At 45.7% G+C, this 25,351-nt stretch overlaps 1 protein-coding gene across 4 annotated transcripts in view; it reads right to left on the bottom strand.

Moving 5' to 3' along the window:
- Nucleotides 1-245: 245 nt before the first annotated feature.
- ETV6 (ETS variant transcription factor 6) overlaps nt 246-25,351 on the bottom strand; it is a 232,147-nt gene continuing 207,041 nt past the window's right edge. For all 4 annotated transcript variants that reach the window (XM_028119824.2, XM_028119825.2, XM_028119826.2 and 1 more), the window contains 4 exons: nt 21,246-21,791; nt 9,233-9,375; nt 7,192-7,292; nt 246-3,569 (listed from right to left, as the gene is read on the bottom strand). In XM_028119824.2, coding sequence (XP_027975625.1) covers nt 3,464-3,569; nt 7,192-7,292; nt 9,233-9,375; nt 21,246-21,791 — 896 coding nt within the window. In that variant the 3' untranslated portion in view covers nt 246-3,463. The remainder of the gene's footprint in view (nt 3,570-7,191; nt 7,293-9,232; nt 9,376-21,245; nt 21,792-25,351) is intronic.

Here is a 25,351-nt window from a genome sequence, read left to right as displayed (position 1 = left end):
AGAAAGAAAGAAAGAAAGAAAGAAAGAAAGAAAGAAAGAAAGAGAGAGGGAGAGAGAGAAAGAAGAAAGAAAGAAAGAAAGAAAGAAAGAAAGAAAGAAAGAAAGAAAGAAAGAAAGAAAGGAAGGAAGAAAGAAAGAAAGAAAGAAAGAAAGAAAGAAAGAAAGAAAGAAAGAAAGAAAAAGAAAGAAAGAAAGAAAGAAAGAAAGAAAGAAAGAAAGAAAGAAAGAAAGAAAGAAAGAAAGAAAAAGAAAGAAAGAAAGAAAAGAAAGAAAGGAAGGAAGGGACTCAGGACATTGGTGACGCTGCCTTAGGCCAGAGATCAAGTTGCCTTGGGACAAAAAGAATGTTCCCTCCATATGGCCAGTGCAGCCAACTGCCACTGCTTTCCTCTGATGGAGAGGACGCAACGCAGTGAACCCAAGATGCAGGCAAGAGAAGGTGCTAGAGAATTTCTAGCTGGAGATCAAGCAAGAGTGACCCCCCCCAGACACAGCTGAAGGAAGCTCTCCCCGCTCCACAGTGCTCTTCCGCATTCTCCTTCCCTGATTTCTGATCTAAGCCAAGGAATCCCATGACAGCAGCAGGGAAAGGCCAACTATTCAGATCACAGACATGCTTTTCATGTGGTCCCAGGTGAACGTGCTATCTCCCCCAGCACTTAGTATTGAAGTGAGGAATTTCAGCCTGGATAGATTCTACAGGTTTAGCAGATGCTCTCAGAGGGCAGGGGCTGTGCCCGATTCCTCTTTGAATCCCTCACAGTGTCTAGCAGGTGCTTCAGCCAAGTTTGCTGAACTGAAGCGGGGATCACTGGGGTCTGCAGTGTGTAAGCACTGTTACCTCTGGTGTCAGCACTGCCCAGGTGTTAGCTCAAAGAATAAATGAGGACTTTTGCCTTTAAGGGAATCAACAGAAAATTCTTATTGGTAATATCTGGGTGGGAACTAAAGATCATACTGGAATTAGCACCTTCTTTTCTTCAAGTGGCCGAAGGTGTCATCCTATCTTACATATTCTTGCAGGGTATTGCTTTAAATACAGAAGTCCTTGGGGCCAAGGGGAATTTCCCTCCATAATTCAACTGTAATATTCTTTGAACAGTAAGAGCCTGAGCCCTTCTATCTGGGTAAAGTGAACAGAATGAGATGTTCTAATCTAAAAGCCACATCATGCCGTCTCTGATTTCATAGTCACACAAAGGGCCTCAGTCAAAATCCACCCCTTCTCTTCAGCCCTTAAATTCGACGGCCTTCGTAACACACCCGGTACGTGGCTTAAGATCTCCAGTTGTGATCCAACATCAGTCATCTTAGAGGCTGGAGAATGTATCCCTGTATGCTGTTGATCGCTCCTGAAAGGTATCTGTAGCATGCTGGGGTCCAGCTCAATTTCACCACCACTCAAGCAGATTGAGACCAGACCCTTCCTTCATCAATGGCCCCTCCAGCCTCCCACAGCAGGTCGCTGACCTGACTGCAAGCCCAACCTTCTAAAAGGTAGAGTTGGGGGAGTGCGTGACAGCAGAGGAGGCCGGCTACATCATCCATGTGTCTATCTGCGGTCTGATACAACTGAAGAGCTTTGAAGGGCTCCCTGATTCCGGTGTCCTTGACCCACAGTCAATCTGTCCTTCCCTCCCCCCAGGCTGGTGTCCTTGTCAGTAAGGCCGGGGGAGAATTCCTCCTGCCTGTGTTCCTCCAACCCCCACCTGCCTGACGCGGTCAGAAGTGGCTTGAGGAGCTACCCAGGGCTCTGGCAGCCTCCCGCTAAGTGCTGCTGATGGTGATGCTGGGAGCTGTGAGATGCTCACCCGAGCGAGGAAACAAGAGAAACGAGGAGGGGGTGCTTTGTAAGGCAGGTCTAATCTCTTGGATTAAAAAAAGACTGTCCTAATATTGGATTCTGAACCTGGGAATGGGAGAGTCAATTCAGGTGGCTAGAAAAGGAAAAAAACAAACAAACCCTAAAACGGCTTTCTAAAAATATCTGTTATCATCAAAAGTACTAAGAGGTGGCACTTCCTCATTTTACAAGATACTATGGACCTGATTTTGAGGTGAAAAAGAGCCACAAACGGGTCCGTTCTGAAACACAGCTATGAAAGAAGAGAAGAAACAGGTAATGAATCTGAGGAGTTTCCTGTTTGCCCTGGCTTGGCAAACACCAGGAGCAAGTGACTGTGTACTCCACGGTCCTCTCCTCTCAAATGCCCTGGGTCCTGTGGGGACTAGGAAACCAAAAAAAAAAAAAAGGCTAGGAATGGGGGGCGGGAATCAGGCGAGGGCATGAAACTGACCACAAGATGGCCTCCGGACGGAGCAGAGAAGACCTTCTCCCTCACTAGCCTTAGTCACCTGCGCTGGAAGCACAAATCCCTCCTGCAGCCTAGTTTCTGACCATCAGGCCCGTGGGGTCCTTTTGTATTTTCCACCTTGTGGAACTTGCAAACTAATCCCATGATGCTTCCGAATGATGCAGACCCGCCTTCTGTCCTTAATCTTCCATCCTGCAGAACCACCAAGTCCTGGGGTTCTCACAGCCATGTGGGGGGCGGGGGCAGCCCGCTGGACTGGCATTTCTCTTTCTGGAGGACCACAGCACCTGTGAGGTTTGGGGCCTCCCTCCAGTGGGTTGCCAGATGCCGGGATGTGGGTTTGATTTTGCGGTGCCGGCTGCAAAGCACCCAGACCACTGATGCCGTCCGGGTGTCAACAATGCTCAAGACTCTCCGAGAGGCTCAACTCTGCTAAAAGGCATCTGAAGCTCAACAGCAGGCGGGGAGGGAGGACAGACGGGAGGCAGGGAAGGAAAGAGTGAGAGGGAGAAAAAGAGAGCTCGCCTTTTCACTTTTTCTTTTTTAAAAGCATCTTTTTTTTTTTTTTTCCCCCAGCCAAGACCCAACAGCAACAGGAACAAACCTGATCCACATGGCAGGATAAAGAGGAACCTGAAACCCTTTGCAAGTGTTCTCTTTCCTGACCAGCTGGGCTTGCCACACTTTGTGAGATTTGCAAAAAATAGATATATATAATAGATATATATTTCCATAGGAAAACAACCTCGGATGTCTTCCCCTGTATGAATGATGAAAAGTCAAACTGCATGGTCTTAAAAAAAAAAAAAAACAAAAAAAAAAAAACCAAAAACGAAAACACCATGAAACTAACAATAGGTGGATGGGTGAGGGTGAGGAATTACAGATGGAGAGGTTCCACAAGAGGAGGAAACGGAACCAGGAGTCCCAGGCTCGTGCCCTCGGCCAGAATTCCAGCCCCGCCTTTGCTGGGTGGTTTGTCTAAGGTGCTCTGGGGGCCCTCCCACTATGTGAGACAAGTGTCACTCCCACTTCCAGGTCTCTTCCGGTTCAGCTTGCAGTCCGCCTGCTCGCCACGCCTCCAGGGCCCTCATGGGCAGGGGGCCCCTGGCTGCCGACCCCCCTGCAGAGGCCGTGGCTTGGTTCCCTCAGCACTCATCTTCTTGGTATATTTGTTCATCCAGCTCCTGGGACTCAAGGTGCTCCAGACGGTCCGTTCGGCCACTCATGATTTCATCGGGGGTTTTCATAAACCTTTGGAAGAGGAAAGGAGTCCAGAGATTACATTTTCCTCAAGTTTGTCCTCACCCTGAACTCTCAACTAAAAGCAAAAGCCCCATCACCTCAAAGAGCTGGAGAGCTACTGAACCCGGCCAGTAATCGTAACTGAGCACAAACTGGAAAGCCTGAAAAATGGTCAAAGGACTATCAAAAGAGTCTAGAAGACAGTACCCCTTGGAGCTGTGTAGTGCTTTGTGCATGGCCATGCGAGGGAACCCTGGTAGAGCTCACTGGTCAGTGTCTCTTATTTTTAGAGAGTTAGATTTTCTTTTCTTCCTTTTTTTTTTTTCTAAGATTTTATTTATTTATTTGACAGAGAGAGACACAGCGAGAGAGGGAACACAAGCAGGGGGAGTGGGAGAGGGAGAAGCAGGCTTCCCGCAGAGCAGGGAGCCCGACGTGGGGCTCGATCCCAGGACCCCGGGATCATGACCTGAGTCGAAGGCAGATGCTTAACGACTGAGCCACCCAGGCGCCCCAGTTAGATCTTCCAATGACCTCTGGGAGCTGTAGATCCATTCCCATCTCAGACTGTGAGCCCAGGGAACCGTACGCAAAACTTGAATTTAACTCAAAGGACATAATTAAACGTTGAATGGAAAATTTTCGTAACAGGGCAAGTTAGTGGTGCTTTTGGAAATTAGAAAGGCAAAAAGAAAGAATCCTTTTCACTGTTATCACTGCTCCACCCAGCATGCTAGCAATGAATCCCCGCTAGTGCATCCTCCTCTGCAGCCGGGTGCATACGGCAAGCCTTATCTTCTTGTTGGAAGTAACATCGGCGACTCGTATCGACCATGATTTCCCCGGTTCAGGAAGGCAGCCTGGGTGCAGACCCTGTAGCCTCACCGTGGGAGAGCCCCCTCCACAGTCCCGCTCAGGGCCTGCGCACCCTTCCCTCCCCAGACACTCTGCCCTGCCACCAGATGAACTGTCTGAAAACATACTTTTTCTCTCGTGACTCCATGTTCAAAAGCCTACGATGAGCACTTATCAGATAAAGCCAAGGACACACTCTTCGGCTTGCCCACCTGGGCTCTCGGTCATCTCTACCTGGGAAACTTGGGCCCCCGCTGTTTATGAACCCTTTACTCTAGCCTGGCCAGTCTTTTTTCTTATACAAATCATGGCTCATGCCTTCCTCCAAACCTGCCTTCTCTCTTTACTCCTTTCTCTGAGCCCTGCCTCTTCATCAAAGAGCCATGTAACAGCACCGGTCCCTACTGAAATCTTCCTTCTTTCAATGCCTACAAATCCTGTAAAGAGTACCCACAATTTAACACTTCACTTGATTATCCACGAAGAAGCATTTTGGGCAAGTCTGGCTTCTAACACTCATTTCCTCAAAAATGACCAACTCTCCTCACTAATAGCACTAGTCTGTCCTTTTATATTGTCGAAAATCACTCTTGGAAGCCTATGAACTTTCCAACTACTTCTGCTTCTTTTCTGCCCTTTATTGCTGAACTTCTCAAGCAGGATGATTTGTCAAGTCTGCAGTCTATCTTCTCCTTTCATCCTCTAACTAAAACTTCTCCCCACCATCTGAAGTCACTAACAATCTCCGGAGGCCAAATCCACACATATGCTACATACAACTATTGCAAACGCAATGTGGTTTAGGGCCAAGGGAATCCAAGAGATGATGGAGGAAGAGATCTCTGCGTGTCTGAGCAGTTGAAGAAGGCTGCATGAAGGGCAGGACACTTGAGATGGGCCTAGAAGGCATATATATCACGAAAAGCAAAAGTGAAAGGGATGTAGGTTTCCGGCACAGGGAATCATGTTAGTGTTGCAGGGCAGCTGGCTGGGTGCGTGATGAATTTGGAAGGCAGGAGAGTGGACCAGGGGTAGAAAGGATTATGAATTAATCTAGGTGTAAATCATAAAGTCTAGGCAGGGAAGCAATAATAATGCTTTTGCCCTTCTTACATCTCCCAGATTCTCATGAAAGTGCTTGTCATTGGTAGCCTCTGACCTGGAATCTGCTGGTAAGAAATCTTGGGAAATGTGGTTTCCAGGCTTCTAGCCCTGATGACATAGAATACAGTGGAAGGACAATCCAGCACAATGACTAACCTGGATATGGGAAGAGTCACTGATAACTCCAATGTCAAGTTTGGCCACTTAGAACAATGGTGACGCCACTGACGAGTAACGAGAATTCTGGATGCGGGGAGGGGAGGTTTCTAGTATGTGAACATGAACATTTCATGTCTGAGATACTGATGTGGCATTTCAGGGGACATGTACTATGAGAGGCTCTTGGAAATTGAGATTTGGAATTTCAGGAGGATTTCAGAGCTGGATACAGAGTCTAACCATTAAGGTGATAAGTGAAGCTGCATATTGGGATCATTTCATCCAGGAAGAATAATAGGAGGACTAAGTTTAGGGTGAAGGATGAAGGGAAAGCATCAGCAGAGCCAGGGAAAGGAGGGTTCTTTTTTTTTTTTTTTTTTTTACTTCAATCCATTCTGTTTCCAACTCTTGAACAGCCTTTTCTGTTGTTTTTGAAAATCTCAAGTGTTTTCCCTCTTCCTAAGTTACCACAGTTCTTGCTGCTAAAGTCCAGGTTCTCTGCTTTTTCCAGTCTATCCCAGCAAGCTCATCTATTCATACCGAGTGTCACTTTCTACCTCCCAATCCGTCTCTCTAGCCCCATCTGAAACTCTTTTCTGTCCCACCTGCCAAACCCATAACCTAACGTCATGTGTGTTGATCCCACCTTCTCCCGGCCTTTCCTGGGTCTCCCCACGGCCATTACCACCAGTGTCAATTACCACCACTTCTACCTCTCCTGATCGGTCCTTTAGATCCCTTCTTCTTCCTCTTCTAATTCTTTCTCCTCTCTTGCATAGTACTTGGAATCACAATCTATGTGGTAGGTTAAATGGTTGGAACTCATTAGCTGTGAGGAAGTCTGGAAAGAGGAATGTCTAGTGCAGCAGTTTTCAGACTTTTCTGATTATAATGCATCATAAAAAAATACATTTCACATCATGACTCAGCATGTACAACACACATACACACACCCCAAAATTTTCATGAATCATTAGTCACTCTTATTTCATGTGATACAGTCTGGTATTTTCAACTCTGTTCTATCCAATTTGGTTCTATTTCACTAAAAAAAAAAAAAACAGTTTTGTGACTGACTCATTAAATCTATTTCTTGATTCATGAACAGGTCATGACCTGCAGTTTGACAAACACCGGTTCAGAATGTGGCTTACAGGGTTGGGAACCTGGAAGCCTAGATTTAAAAGCTCGATGATGTTACTTTGGTTGTTCCTTTTAACTACACTGGGATGTTGATACTATTTGATCACTGCATTATTTTGAAAGGTGAGTCAGATTGTGAGTCAGATTGTGTTTACAGGCTTTATTCTAATACAGACATAAGTAAAAAAAAAAAAAAAATTTTTTTTTCCCTAAAATTCTAACAGCCCAGCATCCGGTATCCAGTTTGTAGCACTGGATGGCTTTGAGTGTCACACAGGCAGGTAGAGACCTTAACAGTCTCCCTCTTCCCTCTTATTTAAAGAAAACAATATCCTCCCAAAAGAAGGAAAGGAGAAAAAGGAAGTGCTACCTGAACAAAAGCCTTTGTCCTGGCTCCTTCCTGATAATGTTTAGTTTGTAGTAGTGGCGCAGGGCTCTGGACATTTTCTCATAGGTCATGTTTGTTCTGTTCTGTTTGTTCAAAGGAGGAAGAGAGAAAAAAAGCACAAAGACACTGTGAAATCAACCTCAGAAAAGACGCTGGGGAGCTATTAAAATAAAAGCTTTTCAGCTGCAGGCACGGCCCTGCCGGTTGGGGAAAGCTCCCTGCTCCTCCCCCAGCTCTGGGCCCACCGGTACCCACCCCCCTCTGCTTTCACGCGCTGCCAAGAGGTGTCCGAAGGTGAATCACCTTTTGTCAGAAGTCTTGGCGCTGCAGCTAAGAAAGCATATCCCACGGCAACCTCCCTGGTTTCCTTTCCCAAGACCAAGCCCTGCTCTGCTCAGTGAATTTCCTGCAGGGTCCCCCGATCTGTTGGGTCATCCTTCACCTTCTGACCCACAGAGAATTCCTTTTTTTCTTTTCTTTCTTTTTTTTTTTTATTGCAGTGACCTTTCTCCAACTTGTGTTTCTGGTTTGTCATTTTAAGGAAGAGATTTTTTTGTTGTTGTTGTTTAAATTCCTGTTCTGGAAGGAAGAATACAGTAGTTCCGAGCCCCAGGGGCCAGGGCACAGTCAGGAGCCGCGGCGGGATTTTTCTCGGTGACTCACACACCAAGGAGTCTGTCAGTGGGGCCTTGCCGTATTTGGTCATGGCCTACATCAGGTCTTCCTCAACGTGGCCCTGGGGTCTGCCCACCGGGGCTCAGGCTGCCAACCTCTGAGGCTGCAGCCCCGGTGGGGCTGGGCTGTGCCCCCCTCCACCCCCTCCCACTCAGCTCACCTGGTGGTGTGTCTCCCAGGTGTCTTGCCTGCTTTGTCCCACATCTGTCGGCCTGTGGTCAGGCCTGGACCTTGGTGACTCGTTTGTTTTATTTTGAGTAGGGATACGGATGTATTTATTTATTTATTTATTTATTTATTTTTTGAGGGGGGGAGACTCTTTGCTCTGTGTCTCTATTTTCTTTTCTTCTCCTGTGGTAAGAACACTTAACATGACCTCTAGCTTCTCGACAAATTGTTAAGTGCATCCTACAGTTGTGGTAACTCTAGGTACAAGGTTATATAGCAGAGCTCTAGAACTTACCCATCTTGCTTCATGGAAACTTTCTGCCCATTGAATAATACTCACCCCTTCCCCCCTCTCCCCAACCCCTGGCAACACCATTCCACTCTCTGGTTCCATGAATCTGCCCTATGAATGGAAGCAGGCAATGCTTGTCTTTCTGTGACTGGCTTATTTCACTTAGCATAATGGCCTCAAGATTCCTCCATGTTGTAGCCTGTCACAGGATTTCTTTCCTTTTTAAGGCTGAGTAATATTCCATGGTATGTATACACCATCGTTTCATTATCCAGTCATCCACAGTGGACATTTAGGGTGTTTTACCCACTTTTTACATCTATGTACTTTGACAGTTTTTCTAACTATAAAAGACTGCGTCTTTTAAATTCCAGCCCCTCTTCCCAGCATGGAAAAGTGTGGGGCAAACAGTTGCTTTTCAAGGGGATGTTGCGAAGTCGGAGGGTAAGCATTTCCACGGAGAAGGGGGCTTTTGCAGCCATGGGAGTTTCTAACCGAGCAGAACAGAAGTGACCCTTCCCCACTGCCTTGTGAGTCCCAGAGCTCTGTGGAGCTTCCGTTTCCCAGCTCCTGGTGACAGAAGGGTGGCAGGGCCAGCTCGAGAGGATGGGATGGAGGGCTGATCCCAAAGTGGCCCTATCAGACCCAGGGGGTGCGAAGTTAACTGGCCCCTGGCTAAGTAACAAATGGAAGGTGGCATCTTTATTATTTCCTTCCCTTTCCAACTGTCTAATTGTTTGCCCCATGAGAAATAAGCTAAATAATGAGGGGCACACTGAGGAGACAGAAGTCAGGCAATTATCCTCCTACCCTGAAGATAAAGGCTTTTTTTTTTTTTTTTTTTTTTTTGGCACTAGTTGGCAGAGTAAATAGTTGGTACCCGTTTACCTTATGGTTTCCCCATAGTCGAGCCAGTCCATTGGGATCCACTATCCGGAATATTTTGGATTCTTTGTCCTCCCATCGGATGAAGTTTTCGTACCGGCTGTCAGAAAGCAACTGATAGACGTAATCCCAAAGCAGTCTACAGTCTACAGAGGAAAAGGGCAAGAAAACACTTTTGAATAGGTTTCTTGTTGAGGCACTAAGAACAAGTAACAGAAAATAATCAAGTAGTCACTTCTGCCTCCCGTGGATTGATGGTCTTTCTTATTTCACAGTGAGGAGACCAGGGCCCAGAGAGACCTAGCAGATGGTGCTGGAGAAAGGCGACCTTTGACCTGTGGAGGCCTTGGAGACCATCTCAGCCATCCGCCTCCCTCCACAGATGAGGACACGGTGACCTGGAAGAGGAAGCAACTTGTCCAAGGTCATGACCAATGACTTGACCTTGAGCAGAGCTCACATGAAAGACAGAGAGCAAGCCAAGAGAGGGGATAACACTAGGCTGGCGGGGTCAAAGGGCGGGAAGAGAGCCCCAGGGTTCCAGGCAAACAGCATGGTCTGGTTGGTGGTACTGCAAGATTACTCTGGGGTTGGAGGCTGAACGGACAAAGACGAGAAGATCAGGGCAGGCTACCAAGTGGCAGAAAAAGAAGTGTGATGCGTGAAAGGCTCTGGGAAAGAAAACTCTGTGTTTTGCTATGATTGGGAGCTGTGACTGGCATGGTTTTCAAGAGGACATATTTTCTCATTACGCCCTATTTTGGAGTTCTTTAAAATTGTTTTCTCATAATGAAATCAGGGTAGAAAGGAACCCAAGTCAAAAAAATCACTTCCCCATTTGGCAGACTGACGTTCCGTCACTTGGTCAGGCCACAAGTATTTATTAAGTGAGTTAATACAGGCCAGGCACTGTGCTAGTCCTCGGCTTTTGGATGTGGGCTGGCATACTAAAGAGAAGACAGCCTGCACCCTTTTCCCTTGTTCTAGTGTTTTCTGGATGTGCTGAAATGGTATGTGGTTTGCCCTCCGGCACCCTGGATAGGTGGATGGAGGCAGACCTATCCTACCTAGGTGTGCTTTCTGTACCGGCCTCCAGATGAGAATACGAGGTTCTGATTTCCAGGGGTTCACTGTTGATTCTGGGAGCCTCGGCAGGCCCTAGCCAGAACGGCTGGTAGTGAAGGATCAATGATTGAATTCTTTGTGTGTGCTCAGCACTTTCCTTGCATCCTTTCTAATCCTTGGAGGCCCCAGGTGGCTGGGATTAGAATTCTGGGTCTCTTGCACGACACCGTGCTGACTTCCTTCTGTTGGGTGAGGCCTGGCACACCTGGAGGGCAGTGTCTAATCGAGACTTGGAATAATTTAGAGCCAACATGGTCACCTCCCAGGGAATGAAACACACCCTTCTCGGGAGTCTCTTTACAAGAGGAATGGAGTCAGGTCACCTTGGGCAAATTTCTTAAACCTCCCTGAGGTTGTTTCCTCATATATGAAACAGGAATAACACGTCCTTTACAGGATTACCGTATTAGTGATGGCACAAGTGAAGGGAAAAGTCATGGAAATAACACCACCACCATGTATTGGGTGCTGTGAGCAGGCACTGTGCTTGTATTCCACAAGCATGGCTGCACTTGACCCTGGTGACCCCTTGAGAGGCAGGTGCTGTTGCTATTCCTATTTTATGGACGAGGAAGCTGGGGCTTAGAGGGCTTGGTAATTTACTCTAAGGGCACAGTTCGTGGGTGACATGTAGGAGTTCAGGCTCTGCGCCGCTCTTCCTGATGGTTAACAGGTAGATATTTGTACAATTTTAGGACTTTCCAGAGCAAGGTTTCGCTCTGTTCAGGGCAACCGTGCTGAAATCCGGCCTTTTCTCTGAATGGCAGAAGGAAATGTGGCATTTTCTAAGAGGTTTCATCTTTCAAGAAACGAACATGAAACTGAAAATGAGCATAAATATTCTCTTACAGTAGCCTCCCGCCACCACCCTCCCCAATTATCTGTGTCCAAACATTAACGGGATGTGCGTGTTTTAGAACAGGACAAACTGCTCTCTTCTTGAAGCAAAGACACCGCAGACTCTGGGAGCTGAACCCCATTCTGGCAACAGAAGCAGCCAGTCACTTCCATTACCCCCTGCCGGCCGGGGGGAGGAGAGCAGGGGACCCAATCCTCATACCATAAAGCACCTGGAGAAGTCCGCGTCACACTAGTGCAGGCTGAGAAGAATCTAGCTCATTTTTAAGGCACTTGTCACAGGACGACTCTAGTTGCTAAGCAAAGCGGTGAGGTCGGCAATGTGTCTTAACCCTCCTGCCACCTCCTTGTCTCACATTTTTACTACAGATGGAAAACAGAGGACTGAGCTGTGGATTCAGTGTTTGTCCTACCATCAAATGGCAGAGACATTTTAATTTCCCCACGATCTGGAAAGCGTCTGACAAAACCAAATATCACATAAAATGCCAGTAAATTAGAGGGAACAACAAAGGGGGTCTGTGGGTATAACTCTTCTATTGCTTCTCTACAGGGGAGAAATCGTGTCCGCTGCAAACAGGCCTGAAGGCACCTTTGGATTCATCTGGATTGGGAATGTGAGTCTCTAGAGTGTTCATTTGACTAGCAATAATAAAAAAAAACTGCCTTTAGTAGCTGATATAAAGAAATTGTGCCCCTAGGAAGGTGAGCAATATATGGCTACTCCCCTCACGTCTCAGCCAACTGGAACTAAAGCATAGAGTGGATGGTCCTTCCATTCCCACCCAAGTGCGGACTTTTACTTTCCATGTTTCTGTGGCTTTTGTTTTACTGTCGCTGTGCATTCTATTTCTTATAAAACACTACAATGGGAACCAGGCCATTTCTCCAAGTAAGGGCTTAACCAGCACTGCGCCACCACGCTGGTTTTTCAGAGGCATCGAACTTGGACCTTTATGTAAACCATTTACTAAAAAAGATCTAGGAAGTTATCTGCTCTTTGGTTGGTAAATGAAGGGCAGGGCTTACCAGAGAACAGGGTTTACCTATACGTTTCAAGAACATTTGACTCTTGCAAACTTTTCCCTTTCATAAATGTGAAAATAACCCCAAACAAGCTGCCAATTGATCACTTTAAATGACATTTATTTTATTTTTTTTAAAGATTTATTTATTTATTTACTTGAAAGAGAGAGAATGAGAGAGAGAGAGAGAGCACATGAGAGGGGGGAGGGTCAGAGGGAGAAGCAGACTCCCTGCTGAGCAGGGAGCCCGATGCAGGACTCGATCCAGGGACTCCAGGATCATGACCTGAGCCGAAGGCAGTCGCTTAACCAACTGAGCCACCCAGGTGCCCTCTTTAAATGACATTTAAACCAGCAAAGCCAACTTTAGCTGAGTAATAAAAATATGTTGACATTCAAGACATACTGAATTACTCCGTCACTAACAGAGGTAGCAACAGGAATTTTGTGGCATAAAGCAGTTGTTTCAAACTCAAGAGTATAAGCGGCTTTTATAACACTTTTGATTGTTTTGTGTTTCTTTAGTTAAAAATTATTCCAGATGATATATATATAAATGCCTGACCACGTAAGATTTTTTTTCTTTTTCTTTCTTTTTTTTTTTTTAACAACTGAAGGTCAAGCCATTGGAGTTATTTTGTTTTTAAGATTTCAATGAAATAAGAGGCAGATCCTTTTTAGTTCCCTAGATCCTCTGGAGGTTATTATGTGCAATCTTTCAGCTGTCAAAATCCGCATGTGCACAGATATAATGTTCTCTGATAATCAACGAAAATGCTTAATACTATATAATAAAACTCATGAAACTCTACAAATACAAGAGTATCCTATTACAAAACACTTGAACATGCATGTGAAAAAAATTTCTATTACAAGATATTCATTAATTTTAAGTGCATTTCTCTTAAACTAAAGGGTCTTCTATATTAAGGCACGTGGGTATTTTAAACAAATGTCTTTTATTTGGATTGTCTCTTCCATGAGAGGAAGTTTATGAAAGGGTTTAGCTCCAGTGAAGTGCCATTTTCCAGTTGCAGAGAGAATATTCTCTCTCTTTCCTGCTGGGTGAGGTGCCCTGGGTATCCACAGCTAAAAGGCATTGTAAAGAATCCCTTCCTGTGGTTAAGGAGAAATATTTTCACTCCCACGTCTGTCTCCTACCAGAGACTCATTGTACATGCTCCCGGAGCATAGATTGTAAAAAGATGGGCAATTCACACATAACCAACATGGTTTCTAATGAAAAAACCATGCTAGACAAAACTGAAATTTAAAAATCTGAGTGGGCAAGTCAAGTTATTGACAAAGGGAATGTTTAATGATGGTGGTTAATTAAAATGTTGGGAAAGCTTCTGAGAAAGTAATTTTATGTTGTTTTAACTGCCCAAATGGAATTTTAAATGAAGGTCTGTAAACTGGAGTTCCGTGGGTATAATCACCAACTCACCAGACGCCGAGCGTCCCTGTTTCATTTCTTTCAATTTATTGCAAAAATTAATAAATTTATTTCAGGTTCAGCAACAAAACAGGTTAAGTAAAATACAAAATAAAAGTTCTAAACGAGGGGCAACGTTGCCCAGTATGGAAGGAAGGTATTTCGCAATGTTTGGAGGTAATTTTGGTTGTCAGAAGTGGGGCGGAGGATGCTACTGGCCTCTAGTGGGTAGAGGCCAGGGATGCTGCTAAGTATCTTATAATGCACAAGTCAGCTCCCCCCATACCCTAACAAAGAATCATTTGACCTGACTGTCAAGAGTGCTAAGCTTGAGAAACTCTGCTTATAGAAACATGGGCTTTACAACATGCACAGCTCGGTATTTTTTTTTTTTTTTTTTCCTGTCCTGTCCTCAATTCTAGATCGGCCATTCCCTGGAAGCAGAAAGTTGATAAATCCAGTGCTATGTTGATACACGGAAGTGTGTTTACCATGGGCAGTTGCTTGTGCTCTGTTGCGGGCTTAGGAAAACAGAAACCATGTGTGCGCGGTAGCAAGCTGGGTGGGGAGAGGCTAAGGTGAGGAATACAGATCTCGGCTTCCTGGCTCCAAGGGGGCAGAGGGCCTACAGCTGCTAACGAGGCTGGCCCTTTGCACCTCTGGTTGCATGAGGTATGGATAACAAAACAGGTAAGTAACATCCAAAATAAAAGTTGCCACCCCGCATCATGGTTCTCACCTAGGGGCAATCTTGCCCAGGAGGGAAGGGAACACTTAAAGCTTCAGCCCCCAGCCGGAACCTCGCAGCGGCCGGCCCCTGCTTTGCTCAGGTGGGGGCAGCCTGGGAAATCGCATCCCTACCTCCGGGCAGTCACGCTGTGTTACAGAAATGTGTGTCCTTACACAAACTGGAATTTCCAGTCTCCTCCAGCTCCTTCTATTATTTTCCGCCCAGCCACTGTGGCTGCGTTTTATCTTTTTAAAAACCCTGTCCTGAAACTTCCTTCTCTTTTAGGGCTCTTTGATTTCTTGGTAGTTCACAGTGAAAATAAACGGCGGTGACTCAGCCAGTTTGAGAAGTCAGAGCCATGTGGGACATTCCTGAGCAAAGCCTCCGAGGTGAGAGGGAGTGCAGAAGTGAATCTCCAAGGAGATAAGGAAACAAGGGCACGAAGGGGTGCCCTTGGGGCTCAACGCCCGGGCCCAGCTCCGGGTGGGCAGTGGGGCTGGCTGTACCCACTGCCCTCCCATCATTCTCTGCAGCCCTGCAGTAGGGCAAAGAGAAGGGACCTTAGTGCTTGGTCATTAGCCGACTGGTGCTGTGTATTTACATTTTGTCTCATTAGTACTCCAAAGTGCCTGGAAATGGGTATTAGTATTCTCACTATGATGGAGAAAGAAAGCAGGCCTCAGGGACAGTGAGCACCTCTGCTGGGAGACAAGGACTAGATTCCAGTCCTGCTTGTTTCCGAGTCCATGCTCTCCCACAGGCTCACACTGCTTCCCGGGGAACATTCCAGGCCAGCTGTTGATTAGGACCCTGGGTCGGGAGCCCTCTGGGGTTCTGCAGAGGGTTATCTGCCTGAGACGGTGTGGGATGATATGGCTCTTCTAGCTGGTACTGAAACCCCGGGCCCCTCTGGTTTAAGGAGACATCCCACAGCACTGTCCTTCCCTTCCTCAAAACAGACATTGACACACCTGTGGGCAAAGGTACACATATGCATGTCCACCTTACCACCAAGGCCCTGGGAAGAGACTGTCCCTCATCACTGTCATGCTAAACCCTTTAGGCTTCTCTTTTATAATGTCTTTTTCCCCTCAAGGCTGCTCCTGAGGCTCATTAAAAAAAAAAAAAAAGTCCATGAGCTTCATTTGCAACCATGTCACCAGCACTAAATACTGTGGGGGCGGGGAGGGGGCGGGCGGGCGGGGGGGGGGTGCAGAGATGGAAACAAGAAGAGGGCAGAGCGACTTCCCCGGTGCTCGAGGCCCTGGGGACGTGCCTCCAACTGCTTACCCTGGAGTCTCAGGCTTATTTTTCTTCATCTGATTTAAGATTAGAGGCTTCCAGGGCTGAATTTCTGTGCCTACAGAACACATCCAGTCAATAAAACCAAATCAGGAAAATACATTGTTCTAGTCAGGTGACAAAGAAGCCGTACAGGAGACTCCATGTTTCCTTGATTAGGATCTTTTTGTTTCTGTTGAAAATGTAACCTTGAGTGATAATAAACATATTTCTGAAAGTCCCTTTAAAGGTCTGAAAGATTGCCATGACGTGTGCTGTAGGAGGGTTGGGAGTGGAGGGAGCACGTGCTGGGGGGAATTTTATGTCTTATCTGCTGCAGGATCAACCAAACAATGAAGTCCTCACACACCATGAAGAAGCTCATGTTTGCAAAGAAAATCAGGGGACTAAGCAAAGGTTATGAGATAAGCACCAGAAAAGAAATAGTTTCTATTGGATGGGTCATGGGCTTGGACAAGCAAATCTGTACAGACCTGTAAAGTCCCCACGTTTGTGCAGCAAATGAAGGAGTATGAATGGATTATAAACCAGTTTGCCAATGCATCTTGGCCTCCTTAGCAGAGCTGTGGATTAAGGCCAAAGAAGGGACGAGCAGACAGGAAGTTTGGTAACTCAGGTTTTAATGGAATTGAAGAACTTTAAGACAAAGCCAAAATGACTTAAAATTTTTCTTTTAAGACTTAGCTGTCTACAGTGAAAACCAAAGCAAGAGCTTAGCTTGTTTGATGGTGTAAAGTCAGAGGGATCTTGCTTTATGTCAGCAAAGACACAAAATTTGGCATTTAGAGACGCTATACCCTATCGCCTAGAAAAATGCCCGGCACATAGAGAGATACACGATCATTTTTGAACAAATGAATGGACCATTTAACTACACTATCCAAGTATGCAAAGAATCAGTTTCTGTCTCTTAGCTGTATTTTACTTATGTTCATGATGTTATTGTAACTATTCCGGACTGGTCTGCAAACAGCCTACAGTCTCGAACTTGTCTCCTTTCTTACATCACCTGTTATTGTTCCTTCTACGTGTTTTAGGCATGCCTCATCCTCTAAAGTGCAAGTAATTCCTTGAGAGCAGGGACAGTGTTTTCTACTTCTGCATCCTGCATCATGCCTGTGACCTCAAGCACACGCTACATACGAGTCAACAACGCCGTGGAACAGGGGGCAGCAAATGCTTCCTGTCAGGCTGTCTGCAAATATTTTAGGCTCTGCCGGCCATACCATCTCTCTTGCAACTTGCTCCACTCTGCTGTGGACACTAAGTGATTGGGCATGGCTGTGTGCCAATAAAACTTGATTTACAAAAACAGGCGCTGGCTGATTTGGCCCACGGGCCAGAGTTCCCAATCCCAGCTCTGGAGGCCCAGGTCAGAAGGCAACACGTGTCTTGGAAAGAGCACTGGACAAGGCTCAAGGCTGGACTCTGGATGTGCCTGAATCTCCCTTTCTGCATCTGTACAAGCCCCTTCCAGGTTTGAAATCACCGACTTCTAAGAACGAATGTCAATACATACCGAAAACGTGACTCACGGCATTACCAGCGCTAAGCCCCATCACCTTATGGTGCGTGCCGCTGATAGACTCTTTGGATATGAAACACATGGGCAAGGCACGGGCCAGCAAAACTTCTGTGGGTTGAGAAAATGCTAGAAGGTTCACACATGCTGCCTGGGCCCCCTACCTCCTACCACTCCCCCCCCGCCCCACCAAGCAATCACTTCATGAGCATAACAAATAGAAAACAAGCCCGGAAAGGAACAATTTGTTCCCCGTTACATACACCATTGCTATCCAATAAAATGTCTGAGCCCAGGGGTCTTGCCTCACTGTGTTCCATGTTAAATTCTCTTCCATAAACTCTGGCTATTCTGACTTAGTAACCTCACCAACAGTCCTTCTTATCCTTTGAAGAATAAGGGATACCTTTAAAAATAATCTATTTAGATCTAAATAGATCTCATCTGTGGTTTGTATTTAAGCTGCCTATTACCTCCTAAATTTCTTTCATTGATTATCCTAATTTTTCTACAAGGCCAATACCTAAGTAAACCATCATAACTTTGCATGTCACTTCTAAATTGTATGCTACATCCCAATCCTGAGATGTTAAAGAGAGAGAGAGAGAAAAAAAAAGAATGGAAGAAATATGAGAGATTTTTAATGGGTTTGGATTCTGAAGATTTACATTTCTACCTGAAATAGAAAAAATATCCTGGGCCTTATCTTGCTTTGGAGTCTTCTCCATCTGGAAGGACCTCTTTTCCTTTAATCGTCATTGTTCATATTCTAAGCATTCGTAAGCCTAGCTCAAAGGCAGCCCCTCCACGGAGCCTTCCCTAACACCCCCACAGCACTTAACAGGAGTCCTTCAAAGACACCACACGCTGCATTCAGGTTTTTCAAGATAAAGATTCTATCTTAGACCTCCTGGAACCCTCCCCCACCCCGCCCCCATGAATGTCGTCCAGTGCCTCAAACACAGAAGGTGCCCAAAAGTACTTGAGCAAACGGCATCTCAGTGGACAAGAATCTGGCGTTAAGTTTTTGATCCACATTCATAAGCCGTGTTCCTCTCCATATCCTCCGGCTCCGGTATTCAGCAGCACGTTCACTTCTTTCTGGGCTATGCTCACCGAACAAGCTTAAGGAACTAAGTTTGCTCATTTCACGTCTGCTTTGCAGATATGAAGCCTTTTAAGGGCTGTTCAGTAATGCCAGAACTTCACATTGTACACAGGAATTCCCCCATGGGCTCAACCCCTACTAAACAGAATTTTATAAGGATCGGAGTAGTCCAAAAAGACACTTGAAGGGTAGAAGTGAGGGGACAGGGATATCCCAAAGGAGTCTGGAGTTGTGGTAAGTTCTCCTTGGAGGGTTAGAATCAAGACTAAGTGTTAGACTCTAGACTTCCTACTCCTCTCCTCTCACCCTTGAGAAAAAGTGATTTTTCAGGTAAATTCACCGATGCCGGATTTGGTTAAGTTAGTTAATACTTACATCTGGAGAATTTTCAACTTTGGAGTATGTCATGAGGGCATTAATGATGAATAATTTGAGGGGACTCTCTCATCCTGGAGGAGTTAAGGCACTCCCCAAAGGATCTGGGCCCTAGGGTTATTCTAGATGAATATTCTGACTTCCTAGGGTCCTACAGAAAAGCCTCGATTCCCCTCTTCTGTGTGTTCTTGAGAGAGACAGGGCCCCCGTGGGTACCAAGGTTCATCACTGGGTTGGTTATGACAGTCCTTAGAGCATCTTATTGATGAGGCTGCATCCATCACCCAACAATTCTGATGTTCAGAAATAAGATTAAAAAAAATAGTAGCACAATTTTTAAGAGACTAATATTTTAACATTTAGAAACCTACTAAACAAGGGAGAAATAACTCCGTAAGTCTAAATAATGTTAACTTTTTTGATCTATGGGCTGATCTTAGATTCCTAGGAAGTCTGTGATAAGACGGCGTGACAGAGGAGGTGGCCGGGACAGATACTGCCGGAGAAGCCAGGTCCCATGAGGGCAGCCCTGCCAACAGCAGTGACTGTCCCATTGACCCCATCACCCAACCCCTATCTGACTTGGCTTCTCTGGGGCTCTGTTTCCTCCGTGACTTCCCCGGTTCAAATGACCTTCCACATAAAATGCATACGGCAATAATGAGCTGCCTCTGAGAGCTGTCCTGAGAATTATAAACAAGTAGACAGTATCTGCAAAATGTCCAGCCCTGCTGTATAGACCGTGCAAGAAACAAGACAAGAAGGGCATGTACAGAGGGGAAAGGTCTGGCCTGGGAAGCACAAGACAGGTCATTCTATTCTTCACAGTAATACCCTGACCCCCTCCTCTTTCTCTAATCATCTGGGAAAATTCACATGTTTTGCCTAAGGTCTCTGTCTCTTTATAAATTCTGGTTTCTTTTCTTTTCTTGTTTTTAGATTAAAAAAAAAACACATACATACATATACACACCTGTAAAGGTAGAGAACAAAATAATGTGAATCCCTGTGTACCCATCACCCAGCCATACAGCCATTAGCTCACAGCTAGTCTTATTTTATGCACACCCCACCCATGCCTCACCCCTGGCGCCGTGGGATCATTTTGAATCAAATCCCGGACACAGGTCATTTCATGTTTCATAGTTTTTCAAACATAAAAGTCATATTTCTTTGGCATTTCATTTTCTTGATTCAACACCCCTGATGTAAATGATTTGTAACACGAAAACTGAGGCAACATTGGCGGTACGCTTGGAGCCAGAGAATCATTTAGAAACAAATAATTTAAACAAAAAAGGGACAATGAATCAAGGCAGAGGCTGTTAATGTAGCCCGTAGGACTCGGTGCCGTCATGCCGTCAGGAGCACTGCTCAATCCTGGGGTTCAGTGGGAGCTCTGTCCTGGGGTCTCCACTCACGGAGGAAGGGGGCATTTCTCGCCTTGCCCTGACCAGGTTTGACTTCTCCTGCCTCCATGCCTCCCTCCCACTACTGAACACATAATCACCTTCAGCACCGAGCCACCTCCCTGTAAAGCCTTCCTCCATTCCTCCCGTCAAAATGCACCTTCTGCTTTGCTCCCACAGCATTGAATTATCCTAGTACACAGTCAGTACTCAGTAAGTGCACATGCACTGGATGAATGGGTCACAGGACTGACTTCATCTGCCTTATATCTTAGTGGGTGGTTTTCACATCTGTCTCTCCCAGGAAATTTTAAATTCCTCGAGGAAATAATTGTGTTAAAGCAGCTCTGTGTCCCCCTACTTCCTAATGCATTTATCTGTGCACAGTGGGTGCTCAATAAATGTCTCATGAATGCAGAGATGCTCTAGGAAAAGAGCTGCCCTTGCCACGTGGCTGGAGGGTTAAGTGTCTGGAGAATGACTTCACGTAAATTATGGGCAGACTAGCACAAATACAACATGTAGATTTTTCCCCCTGGTTTCCACTGGTTTCTTGTCTTAGGGAAGCAAATTTGGGCTTGTCATCATAAAAGTAAAAGAATTTGGGAGTGGTTTCCTTCGTCCAAATGACCCAGCAACACCTGCCTACAACACCATAACCGTGTTTTTCTCTCCTACCTTCTCCCAAGGTGAAGGCTACATTGAGTTACTGCCCATAGGACGGGATTACAGGTCTGAATCGGAGACAAAGGTTCTTTATGCTGTGTCTGGTCATTAATTAGCTGCTGGAAACTTCAAGACAGGGCCATTAGCATGCTCATAAACCTTTTATTTTAAATGTTTTCGCTTAGCCATGATTCTGATGTGACTCTCCTTGTAAGCTGGACGTAGGACATTTGTTTCTTAACATTTCTGAGGCTCATTAACTACTCCATCCCAGCGGCTCATTAACTAGCCCATTAGGGATTTCACTTCATTCAGGCAGAAGCCTCCACTTGCCCTCACAGAGCCTTTGAGGGTGCCTAATTGGGAACGGTGTGAGGCTCACTGCAAGGCTGGGGAGAGAGCGGGGCTTTGTCAGGTCTCCCCAGAGGCTGGACTGGTGGCGGAGGGGTGCGCTCACCTACCTGCTATTCTCCCAATGGGCATGGCGTGCTCCTCGGGTGGGGAGACAGACACCATGATGTGGTTCATGTACGCCAGGTCTTCCCGATGGGAGAGGTTGATGGGCTTCCCTTCCCTATGCAGCCCGTCCTCGGAGAGCCTGGACTGTTTGAAATCCACGGAGTGCCGGGGGTTCAGGATCAAAGGGTGCATGATGGGACTGGGCATCAGCTGGATCACGCGGGTGCTCTCCTGCCGGGGGCTCGATGGCTTCTGGTGGGGCTCAGAGGACGGTGGGCAGTGGTTATTCTCCATGGGAGACACTGACAGGGGGTAGGACTCCTGGTGGTTGTTCTCCTGGTGGAGCCTCGGCCCCTGGGCCCTCTCGGCCGGGGAGAGGCGGCGGATCATGTTGTCCAGGGGGGACCGGAGGGGCCGCTGCTCGGGGTCGGGAGAAGGCCGGTGATTGGCTGTGACAGGTGATCGAGACCGGTGCAACAGTTCAATGGTGGGGGGGTTGTGGTGCACGTTCTCCACTGGTGGCCTTGGGGTCCTCTGGACACAATTATCTGTGGAGCAGAGGGAGAGACGATCACTGACCCCAGTCAACTGTCAGGAGAGGAACCCCACTGCGGTTCTAAAGGTAGTAAACAGTGAGTGGAGCCTGGACGTGTGCCGGGCAGACCGTCCGTCCCTCGAGATGGAGTGTCTTTTCCACTGCTTAAAAAAACAATTGAAGTGCGCATACTTGAAATTCTTTTCCTACACTAGACAGTCTAAGAATGTCTACAAGCATTCCATTAATCACTTACTAGTGGCTTATAAACACAAGGAAGCCAAACCCATGTTCTTTAGCTTTTGGTTGCTTGACTCTTTGACGTGGCTTTTGGGGTCCTTAAGAGTTTCTTTCTAGATGCTTTCACTGACTTACATCTTCATAACTAAATTTATAAATTCTCTACTTCGGGGACGTTGTTATTGGTGTTAATGATACTATTATTACTACTGCTAAAGTAGCTACTATATCCTTGGTACTGGATTATGTTGTTTCAATGTATAAAACTCCTCAGTAGGAGATGCTAATACCAGTACTCCTATTTCACAGGTGATAAAATGGAGGCATAAAGAAGTTAAGCAACTTATTCAAAGACACACAGCTGATGAGGCAATGAGACCCAGACTCCAGTAAGAGTCTAGAATCTCGGTACCCATTATGATATCTGCCACTTTGCTATATACAGACACCAAGGGGAAAAGTGATAGCAAAACCTGCTCTAAGCATGGACAGTGGGCCCAATTTACAGACTGGCAATCTTGTACTTGACAGAAGATTTAGGATGACTTTGTTTCCGAGTGCACAGAGCCTACAAATGCTCAGAGACAGGCAGCAGTAAGTAAGGAAAAGGAGGGAAAGACACCTCCAACAATGCCTCTACCCCCTCCCACTTGAACTTTCAAGCTGGTGCTATCTGAGCACGGACAACATCGGAAGTGTACACGGCTCAGCAACAGAAGCAGTCCTGTGGGCTGGGATGGGAGGGGGACGGGCACATACATGGCTTTAGGAATCCCTGCTTAGGGGAAGGAAGGACGAAAATCTGCCTACGAAAATGGAGCTTTCTACAGTGCCTCCCACTCATCTTAATGAGGTTTCTCTGGCCACATCTGCTCCCAGAGCTGTCTCACCAAAACGATGCACATGCTTTCAGGTCCTTGTATGGTCAAAGATTTGTCCATGATTCTAAGTAAAGCAAGTCAAAAGATACCTCCCTTTGTCCCTTATGACAGTATCTACATGAAGAACATATAAAGGGGATCTCGGAATCTGACAGGGTTAGTAAACAGAGACCGAGCTGGTAGTGCCTCAAAGTTTTCCATAGGATTAATAGAAGAATGAGGATTCCTCTAGATCTCGGTTATATGAGACAGTAAACAAAAGAAATGTTCACGATCACTAAAAGAGCATCTGCTTGAAGGCAAAGGGTTTATTTTGTAACTACTGTGTAACCTGCTGCCGTGAATTTAAAAGTGCTTACTTGTTGGAACAGCTATCAATGGGAGACTGCCTCAATGAATGATACTATATCTCTAAACAATGGAGGATCAGGCAGGTATAAAACGGAACGAGGAGTGTCTTAATATTCTGCTAAGGACTGGTCTCCAGGTTCTATGATTAGGTATGCAAAGCCAGGTGACGTATTTTGGCATGCTACCACCTTTCTGTGATAAAGGAGAAGGGGATTCCAGTTTCCCGGCTTGTATCAAACTAACCTTCCTACATACAGAAATGATGGAATCTGGATATAATACATTTACAAGTTATTTGAAGGTGCTGGAGAAAACTGAAGGGCATTTTACTCTTGAAAGAAGAGAACTGCACAAGTGAGATCCAAATTTATATATCCCTGAGGGTCTTCCCCAGTCCCTGTAGCAGGGGGCAGCTGCAAATGAACTGCAAGTTCTATAATCTGTCAGGGAACAGAGTATGGGGCTCCAGAATGGCAAAAAATCGAGCAAGCAGATCCTATAAAGGGGAGAGCTGCAGGGGGAATAGCCACTAAATTGGCACATAAACTTCCCTCACATCCCTAATATGTGCTCCTGAATGGCGCATGTGCAATGGGGACCACTAAGGAGCTCAGTGAAAACAACAGCTGTATGGCTGAAACATAAGAGCAGGAATGTCAGCTACTGGCCACTAGATTGGAGAGAGAATGCAGGATTTGAGCCCTAGCAACAAAGGCTCTGTAAACACCTCAGGCTGTTTATTACCCCAGAACAGCCACACCTTAGGAGTAAAAACTAGCTCCAGGACAAAGGGATTTGCCTCAGGGCTATAGGCAAAACCGAAAGAGATCTGCCCTAAGCAAATGTAAGACCAAGCCTCTGCAAACTCAAAGTGACTGGCTAGTGGTTTATCTGCTAGAGCAAAAATCAACATTCTTCAGAGGAATATAACATAATCTAGAGTCTCTACAATGTATCATCTATAACGTCCAGTATTCAATAAGGATTTTCAGGACATGTGAAAAAAACAGAAAAATGTGACCCATAATCAAGAGGAAAGGCAGTCAACAGAAACAGACTCTGAGATCATCTAGATGTTGGTATTAGCAAAAAAGAACCTCAAAGTAGCTATTAGAAATAAGTGTAAGCACTTGAAGGAGATGATGGTCATAATGAGATATGACAGATGGAGACTGTCAGAAAAAAAAATGGAAACTTAAGAAGATTCTAGGACTGAAAAACACAGTAGCTGAAAGATTGGACTGGATGTACTTAACAGCAGACTGGAGATGACAGAAGGAAGGTTAGTAAATTTGAAGACACATCAATGAAAATTAGAAACAAATAAACAAATAGATCCTCAGTGACCTGTGGAACAATATTAAATGGTCTAATGGACATGTAATTGGAATCCAAGAAGAAGAGAACAGAAAGGATGGGACCAACCCCTCCCCCCACCCCCAAAAAACCCCAAACCCGAATAATGACCAAATGGTCCTCCAATTTGGTAACAACAACAGGAAACTTATAGATCCAAAATGCTCAGTAAATACAAAGCCGGATAAATACAAAAGCTACATCCAGGCATTTCATAGTCAAACTGCTGAAAACCAAAGATAAAGAGAAAATCCTGAAAGTAACCAGAGGGGAAAAAAAGATACACTATGTACACAGGTAAAGTTATACCAATTATGGCCAACTTCTCTTTTAAACACCCAGAGAAAGAGAGAGAGAGAGAGAGAGAGAGAGAGAGAGTGCAAGCATGTACACAAGAAAGATATAAACGGAGACCCATACACTAAAAGGAACTTAAGAGACACATCAACCATCTGCAATGTATAGACCCTTGTTTTGACAACTGAACTGTCAGTTTTCAGGTGATGTGATGGCCTTGTGATTAAGATTTTATAAAGGGTCCTTCTCTTTTCAGACCTGTACTGATATATCTACAGATGAAACTATGTATCTGGAATTTGCTTTAATTTGGGATGGTGAAGCGGAGAGTAGGTGGGGCACAGAGGAAACAAGATTGGTCATGAGTTGATCACTGAAGCTGGTGATGGGTACATTGTGGCTCATTAAATAATTCTCTCTAGTTTTGCCTAAGTTTGATATTTTCCAC

Source organism: Eumetopias jubatus, unplaced genomic scaffold, assembly GCF_037043125.1.
Source record: "Eumetopias jubatus isolate StellerSeaLion01/CBP00866 unplaced genomic scaffold, mEumJub1_p1.0 scaffold_8, whole genome shotgun sequence".
NCBI lineage: Eukaryota > Metazoa > Chordata > Mammalia > Carnivora > Otariidae > Eumetopias > Eumetopias jubatus.
This window is presented reverse-complemented; position numbering and strand designations above follow the sequence as displayed.